The sequence below is a fragment of the Macaca fascicularis genome, chromosome 11 (genome assembly GCF_037993035.2).
Source record: "Macaca fascicularis isolate 582-1 chromosome 11, T2T-MFA8v1.1".
In the NCBI taxonomy this organism is placed as follows: Eukaryota; Metazoa; Chordata; class Mammalia; order Primates; family Cercopithecidae; genus Macaca; species Macaca fascicularis.
In genome coordinates, this window is record NC_088385.1 from 397,035 (window position 1) to 407,849 (window position 10,815).

The following is a 10,815-nucleotide window of genomic DNA, read 5'->3' on the forward strand; positions in this document are numbered from 1 at the left end:
ACAACAGTCATAACCTCTGCGTGGCACACACACAGAAGGAAAGTTAAAGCCCTGGAGGCGGAGGCGTTCGGAAAGGGAAGGTGGAAGTAGGAAGGACGCCCACGGGATAGAGTGGTCAGAAACAGACCACCTCACCAAAGGGCGCCTTAGACGTTCCAGAGGACAAAATGCTCCTCTTTCCAGGGTAAACACCCATTTGCCAAACTCAGCCAGTGACGGTAAGCAGGAGTTTGCTTTTTTTTTTAAGGCGTCTGAGTAACGATGACAAGAGCAAGAAATGAGCTTAATAATGGGACTGACAGGGCCCTGGGCTGGTGACTCTGCTGATGTGCACAGCATCAAAACCCAGGTTCCTCAATGCGCTCCCTCTGCAGTTCAGGACAGCACTACAACTCACCCCATCAATCACTGCTTAAAAAATCAGTTCTAAAAAAAGACGACCCATTTGAAAGCAGCCGGAGGAGGAAGACAGAGAGTGTCTCACAGAATCCAACCGCTTGTAGCCTCGGAACCATAACAAGAATATGAAACTAGCGGGTCCAGTGTGAGGCAGAACAGAGACGCCGTCACGGCTCTCAGGAGGCTGAGCAGGAAGCGCATGGCTCAGGCCCTGCAACGCCCTAAGGGCGCCTGGAGCAGCCCACAGGCCTGTGTCCTTCGTGTGGGTTCACCTTCCTAGTTTCCTGGGTAAATTCAATGTACAGCATTTATTCGCCAAGAAAAGAACATTCAAATCAAACTACTGTCATAACTCTGAAGGGCTCTTAACACTCCAGTCCACACGTTCAAAAGCCCACAAATATCAGTGCTGCCACTGTGCAGGTAACAATGTTTTGGATGCATCATGCACGTAACCAGTAACGACGTTTTCATGTTTTCCGTAGCCATCTCATTCAGGATACTAAAATGATCTGTGACGACTTGATACTTAGTTATCTGTGATTTTCAGATAGATTTAACAAGGCTACCTGGCCAAGAAGGCCTCACCCTCCTGAACCTGGGCACCGGTGCCCCTACGTGCACCTGGGGCCTGGGGAGCGCAGTCTCCACCACCTCTCGCTCTTCAATGTTAAATGTCCTCCCGGAGCGCCTGCGTCGTGGGCCCAGGCTCGGCCCCTCCTGGAGAGCCCTTTCCACATTACAGGACAGGGGAAGCCCAGAGCCCGCGCTGCAGCGCCACTGACGTCCCGGAGTCCCCGATTCCTGCTCCTTCCCGTCCGCGGAGGCTGGCGGGGAGGGCCTGGGACCCATTTTAGTTTTCGGTTTTGTCACGAGCCGGAAGGCGACAGCACATGCGAGCGCAGGAAACCCTTTTTTAAAATCTTCCAACGGAAACGCGAGGGGCTGCCTGACTGCCTCGGAGACGCTAGGCGGGAACCCAGAGCACCCCTGCCGTTTCCCGCATTGCAGCAGCCGGGACCCCGCCCACGCCGCGGGGGGCCCGAGGCGACAGGAGGCCCGCCGGGATCCGGCCCTTTCTTCCTCGACAAGCTGGGGGGTGGCGTGGGGCGGAGTTGGGGGGCGGGGGCAACTTAAGAAGTGATCGCGCTGTACCCAGGATTCGGAGGGGAAGCCCGGCCCCATCCTACAGCTCAGAGGCAGAACGACCCCGGAAGGTGCTCCAGGCGACCCCCTCTACCAGGCTCAATTTAAAACATAAACCGGAGAGGGTGGAAAGCTCACTATTTTCCGAATGGAGGTTCCTATCGCCATGTTCCTTCCTCCTCCGCCCCACCCGGCATGGACCCCGGGGCTGCCTTGCCGGCTCCCGCCGCCCCGCAGGTACCCCTGCCGCTCCCGGGCACGGGCTTCTCCCCAGTTCTTCCCATCGCTTCCCCGCTCTTCTCCCCAGTTCTTCCCATCGCTTCCCCACCTTTCCCCGGGTCCTCCCATCGCTTCCCCCTCTTCTGCCCGGTTCCCCCATCCCCTTCGCCCTGTTCTCCCCTTCTCCCTCTTCTCCCCTTCTCCGTCCGTCCCTCCCTCGCCGCCCGGAGGGGGGCGCGCACCTTGAGCATGTCCCCCGCTGGTCAGCACGCCGATGGCCTTGCCGGCCCCGGAGAGCTGCTCCAGGAACTTCCGCAAGGAGCCCTTGGGGGCCCGGGAGTCTTCCGCGTCCAAGACGAGGAGGCCGAGGGCAGCCGCTAGTCCGGGTGCGCAGCAGGCAATGGAGACCCTGCCCGCGTGAGCCCGACTCGGAAACGCTGCCCCGCCCGCGCCCCCGCCCGGCCCTAGCGTCAAAGGGCCTTGACGGGCGGGGCCCAAGCGCACAGGAGGGGCTGCGGGGGTGGGGCGCGGCTAGGGGCAGGGGCAGGGGCAGGGAAAGGGGCAGAGAAAGGGGCAGGGGCTGGCCGGGGCCGGGTGTGAGCAGGAGGACCTACGCGGGGGTCGTCGTAGGTGGCTGCCGCGCTAGCGGTGGGTGAGGTCGCGGAGGCGGGGGTAACACCACAAGTGGGCGGAGTCCCTGGGGGTGGGGCCGCGTTGCCGGTGTGCTACGCTTGCGGGTGGGTTGGAGGACTCTGGTTGGGGCCTTTAGAGATGCCCGGAGCGCCACAGGTGGGGGCAGGGGCAGCGACCGGGGGAGGGGAGACCGCAAGGGGGCGGGGTCACATCGTTCGCTGGGCGGGCCAAGGCAGGGCGGAATAGAACGCCGGGAGCATCTCCCGGGGCGGGGAGGGGGGGGGCAAGGGAGACCGTGAGTGGGCGCGAACGCCGGGGCCGGTGGAAACTCCGCACTTGCGGGGAGCGCCGATGGCGGGGTGGGGTGGAATTGGGGCGCGGAGACCCCACCTGGACGCGGAGGCTCGCGGCAGGCCCGGTAGATCCGGCTGTTGTCAGCGCCGAGCCCGGCCGCGCGCACAGCTTCTTGGTGGCGGCAGGATTCCTCCTGGGGCTGCGCTAGGAGCCTCTGCGCGCGGCTTCCTCGATCCCCGCCCCCACGTTTTCTCTGCAGCCTGAGGTCGGGAAGGACGCACGGAGAGTGGATCCTCCAGGTGGTGGGAAAAGCTGAGCGCGGCGAGCTTAGCTATGACGAAGCAGCGATTTCCTGGGTCCACGGGGTCTGTGGCGCTCCCGGGCCCCCAGCTCGTCCCGTGGGGAGAAGAATCCTTGGGGTGGGGAAGAGTATCGGGGCGCTACACTCAGAGACGCATGGGCGCGCGAAAGTCAGAGTGGGATAGGAGGAGGCGCAACGGGACTGACCTGGCGGGGAGGCGGGACGACACTTCCTCCCTACGGACAGGCGCGCTGCTGTACGCTGTGCCGACCTCGGCTGACTTCACCGGCCAACTCCACGTGCTGAAATACGCACATTCAAAGCGCTGTGCCAGTTGCCCATCCACAGCTTAACAGCCTGGTGCCAGTTACCTGCGATGGGACAGGGAGCAGCCCCTACAAAAGCACGGGCTTATGGGATCCCGGTTCCTTCAGTGCTCACCCCACGAAGAAGGGCTCCCAAACGGCCCCACTCGAGGGCTTTCCGGAGGATGGTCCTGCGCAGTGGGTGTTTGTTGAACAGATAGGAAACAACAAAAGAGACTAAGAAGAGGTTTGTTCTATGAACCCGGGAAAGTGAAGCAATCGCAAAGGAGAGTCTCACCAAAGGGCAATCCTGGGGAAAAGATGGAGAGGCATGGATTTTTCTTGGATGTGTGCCTCATCCTGGGGCTCATCCCGCTGAGCATCAAATATTCATTGCAAAAGAGGAAAAAAAATATATGCTGCAGACAATGCTGGATGGTCTAATCTCTCCCTTGGCCAGAATTAACGGCGAAATTCCTAACCCCTCGTGGTCCTCAGAATCACCTGTCCTATGCACACCCCCATTAAACCACTGAAGTCCAGTTTCTGGGAGCTCAGCCAGGAAATGTGTAGTTTTAAACAAACCACCTAGGTTATCCTGATGAATGCAAAGTCAGAGAGCGCTGCTCTCATGCAGTGAACCTGAGCATTATTCTATTAATTAAAAGGGAGAGGCGAATCCTGGCTGTCTTAAGGTGGCAGTTGAGTGGCCTTTGCCTTCTGGCGGGCAGAAGAGCAGACCGAGGCTCTAAGCACCTGCACCCACAGTTGGGCTCAGGATCTGTGCTGGAGAATAGAAGGGCTAATTTAATTATTCATGCCTTTTTAGAGCACGTTACATGTGGAGAAGGTGGGCCACACTGAATTTTATTTTAGCCAAATACCCGTTATCTCCTTATACAATTGATATTTTTATATTGAACATTAGGGGATTGGTCATTTGTCATCAAATTGTCTGTAATACAGAAAATGATAGATACAACCTAACAGTTCAAACATGATGAGTTAAATAAATGATGGTAAAAATATGCGCTGCAATAATATTTAGTTGCTGTTACCGCTACAAAGATATGTGTCTACTGACATGGAAATATGTTCAGGACATACAAATAAGTGAAAAGGCAGGCCTAGACGCAGTGCGAGCCTGTGTGTGAGTGCGTGCGTGCGTGTGTGTGTGTGTGTGTGTGTGTGTGTGTGTGAGTCTGCATACATCTGTAAATGTTTCTGAGCATTTTATTTCCTTTCTTTTGCTTAGTATAGGCAATGCCATTTTTCTCTGCGATGAACAGGTATTGTTTAGGGAATAGAAATAGCTAATGAAAAACAATAAAATTTAGAGTGTCAAGACCCCCAAGGTTACGGATTATGTTCAAAAGTTTGTCTGTGTATAAGGGCTAGGGTCAGGGTGGTCACTGACGGTCCTCACACATCTGTTCTTATGAGTTTGGCCCCTTGCTCAGTCAGTCAGGGAATTAACATATATTAATATATACCTGTAGCAAAGATGGAAAAGAATAGCTATGGCTTTTTTTTTTTTTTTTTTTTTTGAAAGTCATGTATTTCAATGTTGCTACAACTAGAGGTTTTTTTTTTTTTTTTTTTTAACTTTGGCCTTAGCAATGAATCTTCTAATTCAAGAGGAAGATATTACATGCCGTGCTGACCGTACAGCTTCCACCCAGTAGGACCTGAGGTGTGTGCTTGTTCTTTATTGTCCCTTGACAGATTACTCCAAAGGCCCACACCAGCACACACTTATACCCCAGGAATGATTACTCCTTGGGCCAGGAGTTCAGGCAGGCTTCACTGGGCCCTCTGCCCCAGGGGCTCTCCAGGGCTGCAGCAGGTGTCTGCCTAGGGCTGCTGTGTCTTCTGAAGGCTCAGGCTCATCAGGGGAGGAGCTGCTTCCATGCTCACTTCTGTGTTGCTGGCAGGATTCTGTTGCTTGCAGGCTGTTGGACTGAAGGCCCCAGTCTCTCTGTGGCATCAGCTTCAGGTTGCCCTCTGCCCTGGGCGGGTGACTGGCTTTGCCAGAACTAGCACCTACCAAGAGCCAGGGGGAGAGTTCCAGTGGACAGAACCTCAGCTCCTCCCAATCCAATCTCAGGAGAGACCACCATCTCTTTTGCCTGGTTCTATTCATCAGAAGTGAGCCGCTGAGTCCAGCCCTCTTCTAGGGTCTGGCTGTGAACACTAGAGACAGCGGCCAAGGGGAGCCACTTGGGAGGGTGGTGCTGCCTGGGACCTGCCTAGGACAAGGTGAAGGAGAACATGCATAGGGACAGCTGCCCTTCCCACTTCCCCTCAGTGGTGAGCGCAGGAGTTGCCGATGTGCCCTAAAGGAGTTCTGGCATCCCAGGAGGGAAGCAGCTCCCAGCCATGAGGACACCATGACCCAGTGCCCCAGCATGTGGGGCTGCACATCCCAGGGCTACCTGAGCTGCAGCCTCTTCCCCTTCTCTGCTGTCTCGGCCTGTGCATGGAGTGGGCATCTCAAATCTGCAGGGGCCAAACTGAGCTCAGGCCTCTGCACCCCCCACACAACCCCCCATCGCTCAGTCTTCCTTACCTCAGCTCCTGGTGACTCCATCCTCCCAGGGGCTCAGGCTGAAGCCTTGCAGTGCTCTTCCACCCTGGCATCTAAGTCCCTCAGGAAAGTCCCCATTGGCTCTTCATTGCATCTGGAGCCACTAGGGCCAGGCCACCACCTTTGACCTGGACCGGAACAGGCTCCCTCCTCATCCCCTGCTCTGCCCCAACCTCCACCCCACCTCCATGTCTCGGGTGTCCTCAGCTTCAAAGTCAGGGTGCACCTATCAGGATGTAATTCAGGCATCTTCTCTGCTGACTCGGAGTCACAGACCCCACACAAGCCACACTGGCCTGTCCTCTGGTCCCTTCAGATCCTGGTGCTGCCCAGAGGCCCATGCAGGCACCCGACAACCTCAGGCCTAGCCTGCTCTTTCCTCAACCCAGGCCCTCCTCTCCGTACCGACTCTGCCCACTTTCCACAGGTCTGTCCTGCAAGGTCTCCTGCACGGTGAGGCCTCCCCAGATCACCCTCTTAGAAATTTTGGGCTCCATGCACACTCCTGTTCCCTCCCTGCTGCTCTTAAAACATCCTCGTCAGTGTCACACATGGGGCATTTCACCTATCTGCTGGGCTTCTCGAAAGGTCCCCTGGCTGAACTCTGAATGCCGTGGATTCAGAGATCTTTGACTCTTCCCTGCTGCAGTCCCAGGGCAACAGCAGAGCCCAGGACAGAGTGAACCTGTCATGGGTGCTGCTGAATGAATGAATGAAGGAGGGAGGGAGTGAGTGAGTGAGTGAGTGAAGGAGTAAATGAGTGAGTAAATGAGTGAATGGGTGAGTGAGTGTCAGTCAGTGAATGAGTGAGTGAGTGGATGAGGGAAGGAGAAATGAGTGAGTGAGTGGGTAAATGACTGAATGAGTGACCGTGAGTGAGTGAATGAATTGCCAAGGGAGTCAATGAGTGAATGAGTGAGTGAGTGAATGGGTGAGTGAATAAGTGAGTAAGTGAATGAATGAGCGTCTTAGTGAATGAGTGAGTGAATAAGCAAGTGAATAAGTGAGTGAATGAGTGAGTGACCGAGGGAATAAATGAGTGATGAGTGAGTGAGTGAGTGAATGAATGAGTGACTTAGTGAATGGGTGAGTGGGTGAATGAGTGAGTGAACAGATGAGTGGGTGAGTGAGTGAATGGGTGAGGGAAAGAGTGAGTGAATGAGTCAGTGAGCGAACAAGTGAATGAGGGAGTGAAGAATTGAGTGAGTGAATGAACGAGTGAGTGAATGAGTCAATAAATGAGTGAGTGTGTGAGTAAAGGATGAGTGAATGAGTGAGTGAAGAGGTGAATGAGTGAGTGAATGAGTGAATGATTTGAGTGAGTGAATGATTGAGTGAATGAATGAGGAAATGAGTGAGTGAGTGAATAAGTGAGTGAATGAGTGAGTGAATGAGTGAATGGGTGAGTGAGTGAAAGGGTGAGTTAGGGAATGACTGAGTGAGTGAATGGGTGAGTGAATGAGTGAGTGCGTGAGTGAATGGGTCAGTGAATGAGTGAGTGAATGAGTAAATGAATGAGCAAGTGAGTAAAAGGGTGAGTGAATGAGTGAGTGAGCGAGTGAAGGAGTGAATGAGTGAATGAGTGAGTGAGTGAATGAGTTAACGAGTGAATGAATGAGTGAGTGAATGAGTGAGTGGGTCGCTCAGAGGAGATGAGGACAGGAGTTGCCCTCTGACTGCTACAGTAGACAGGAGCTGAAGGAGTCTGAAGGGTGGGATGTGCTCACTCGGTACATACACCCTGCTCCACACATCCCCAGAGAAACCTAGTCTCACCAGAGTGGTCGCTTGAGAATTATTAGTAACAACCTTTTTCCCAATATTTCATATATGCAGGATGATTTCTTACTTTCCTTGAAAATGCCAATCGTTTTTTGGACTTGGAATTCTCCACTGCTGGTCCACGCCACTGTATTCTCCCATAGGGGTATCCCCCGAGTTGGAGAAAGAGTCATTCCCAGGAATGGATAAAAGCCAGAAGGGCATCATCAGGTGGGGCACCTTCTCCTATCATCCTCCCCTTCCTGTCTGGGTTACCCTGAGTGACTTGGTTTGGAGGTCTACAAAATGCGGACATATCAAATTTAGATAAAAGCCTAAGCAGTTTAAGAGGTTGCAGTGCTAGCAGGAAGGTCTTTGGCTCCCGGCACCCTCCTCCTGTCCAGTCTCTGCTGGACCCAGGACTCTGACTCCACCTTCGGCCTTGGGGGTTTCCTCCCTTCCTTCCCAGCCACTGAGCCGGCTTGGGCTAATCTGCAACCGCAGAGGTGCAGCCCTCCTCCTTTCCTCCTGCCTCTTCCTCTCTTCTCACTTTCCTTCTGCTTCTTTCAGGACTTTGGAAAGTCCAAGAATAAGCAAAACTGTAGACCAGAAAACGCTGCCTTGAGCCCATTCCCCTCCCAGCAGCTTCCCTTCAGACTCCTTGATCTTGAAAACTTATTTTGCTTCGTATCTAGATGCTAAACTTTATATAGAAAACAGGTGGGGTTGGTTTCTTGGCCGGGTACAGTGACTCACACCTATAACCCCAGTGCTTTAGAGGCCAAGGGGGAACGATTGCTTGAGGTCACATGTTTGAGACTAGCCTGGGCAACACAGGGAGACCTCGTCTCTACAAAAATTAAAAAAAAAAAAAAAATTACCTGGAGCGATGGCACATCTGTAGTCCCAGGTACTTGGGAGGTCGAGGCAGGAGGATCACTTGAACTCAGGAGTTTGAGATAACAGTGAGCTATGATTATATCACTGCACTCCAGCTTGAGTAAGAGAGTGAGACACTATCTCCTAAAAAAATAAAAATAAAAAGTGCTGGAGTCCAAGCCCACAGCCAATTGCGACATGTAGATCTTTCATTTTTACAATCCGCCTCTCTTGTCTAAGTGCCAAATGACACTTTCATTGTGTGCAACTACTTCCACTTTTGACTGGCTTCTCTTTCCTTATGTATTAAGAATCAGGTTGCATAGAGTTCTGAGAAAATAAACTAATAAATCAGCTGCGTGCCATGGCTCATGTCTATAATCTCAGCACTTTAGGAGGCTGACACAAGGATTGCTTGAGACCAGGAGTTTGAGACCCGCTTTGGCCACATAACGAGATCCTGTCTCTACAAAAAATAAAAAAATAAAAATAAAACGTTAGCAGGACATGGTGGCACACCTGCAGTCCCAGCTACTCAGGTGGTGGAGGCCTGAGGATTGGCTCGAGCCTGGGAGGTTGAGACTGCAGTGAGCCGTGATCATACCACTACACTTTGGCCTGAGTGACACAGTGAGACTCTATTTCTAAATAATATAATATAATATAATATAATATAATATAATATAATATAATATAATATAATATAAAAACAGATGGAAGCTTCCCAAGACTTTGATGCAGAAACAGGTCGCCCTGAACCAATTAAAATTCATGTCCAAAAACCGGAGAGAAATGAAAGAAAGAAGTTGGATTATTTCTGTAAAGTATGAGGCCACTACAAGTTTTACTTTCTCTAGGACGTTTTCTCAGTGGTGTCAACTGAAGTCCACTTCACAGAATGACTTCATCTCCTGAGCACGTTGGAGAACGATGATTAAAGAGACTTCCTGGCACTCCCGATATTTTTAGTGTCACATGGAAGCAGCAAGAGTCATATGTGTGAAATAGGTGGTATTAAAGCGGAAGACACTGGTTTGTTCTTTCATGAACATCATCGGAACATTTCTCTAACGACTAGCGTTATGTCAGAAAATGGGGAGAGAGAGATGGTTGTTTATTGGCAAATAAGTTACATAAATTTCCCAGTTAGAAAAACAATCATGATTTTAGCCTTGTCAGATGAAGTCAGATATGCCCTATGCTTCAGTTATGGAATGCTACCTCTGTATATTGATTGACCAGTATCTTCCACAGACCTGTGATCTGTCGCTGTGTATAAGCTTGAATTCATAACTACCAGTCCTTGAAGCTCCCTTGCTTCCTGCGCTGAACTGAAGTGGCTCCCAACTGAGGCATTCAAGGGAAAACTCACTGAAATATTTGAAACCACCGCCATGAACAAGAATGCTCTTCCTGTATGCTAGGATGTACACCCAGAGCGTTATCTCATTAGTTGTATATGCCAGCATCCCGCAGGATCTTTTACCTTTTTTGGGTGTCAACTTCGAGATTCTGATGTAAGCTGCAGACCTCTTCCTCTTCCAGGCGGGCTGGAGGAGAAGGCTGGGCTGGAGAGGAAGGCTGGGCTGGAGGAAAAGAGTGGGCAGGAGGGAAGGGTGGGCTGGAGGGGAAGGGTGGGCTGGAGGAAAATGGTGGGCAGGAGGGGAGAGAGGGAACCTGTGGTCTTCCTCAGGTTGCAAGAGAAAGAGAGCAGATGGGGAAGGATCAGTTACGTCTTCATCTCACATGCGGTAAATCAGTCCTCTACATAAGCCTTTATATAAGATAAGGTGAACATAGACCAGCTTCCTGTGGAGATGTAGCTATCTGTAACTATCTGCTTAGGAACAAAAGGAAAGGCAGTTTCTTGCATGATTCAGCTTCCAACTTAATGATTTTTTTCCGTTTTGGCTGTGAGTTGGGGTCCCAAGGCTTTATTTTTCCCTGTACACTATATTGTATGTGAAAATTGTTGTTTGGGACCTAAAGTTGTTTACTTACTCCACCTGCATCCGTTAGCTCCATTTCCATTTGGAGTGGCTTCTGGAAGGCTGGAATTGAAATCCACCAGTGCCCATTTCAAGGTATTCCCAACATTGCCTGGGAAAAAGGAGCCCGGATACGCTTCCCTGTGGATGCAGGTCAGTCATCATAACGCACAGAAACAGCGTTGACCTCAGCCTGGAGCCATCGTCCTGAAAGGGGATTCTTCTCAGCTCGGGCCCGAGACTGATCCCTGAGAAGCGGCCGCTCCATCCCTGAATCCTTCCTGCTTATGTCTCCTTACTTCC

At 52.1% G+C, this 10,815-nt stretch overlaps 1 protein-coding gene and 1 long non-coding RNA gene across 4 annotated transcripts in view; both read right to left on the reverse strand.

Moving 5' to 3' along the window:
• LOC141408000 (disco-interacting protein 2 homolog C-like) overlaps positions 1–2,236 on the reverse strand; it is a 274,075-nt gene extending 271,839 nt beyond the window's left edge. For all 3 annotated transcript variants that reach the window (XM_074005970.1, XM_074005990.1, XM_074005967.1), the window contains exon 1: positions 2,007–2,236. In XM_074005970.1, coding sequence (XP_073862071.1) covers positions 2,007–2,015 — 9 coding nt within the window. In that variant the 5' untranslated portion in view covers positions 2,016–2,236. The remainder of the gene's footprint in view (positions 1–2,006) is intronic.
• Positions 2,237–2,797: 561 nt separating this feature from the next.
• On the reverse strand, positions 2,798–8,660 carry LOC141408002 (uncharacterized). Its single transcript, XR_012419820.1, has 3 exons — positions 8,527–8,660; positions 3,199–3,294; positions 2,798–3,104 (listed from the first exon to the last, which is right to left on the reverse strand). It is a non-coding gene; the product is annotated as an uncharacterized lncRNA (long non-coding RNA).
• Positions 8,661–10,815: the final 2,155 nt, after the last annotated feature.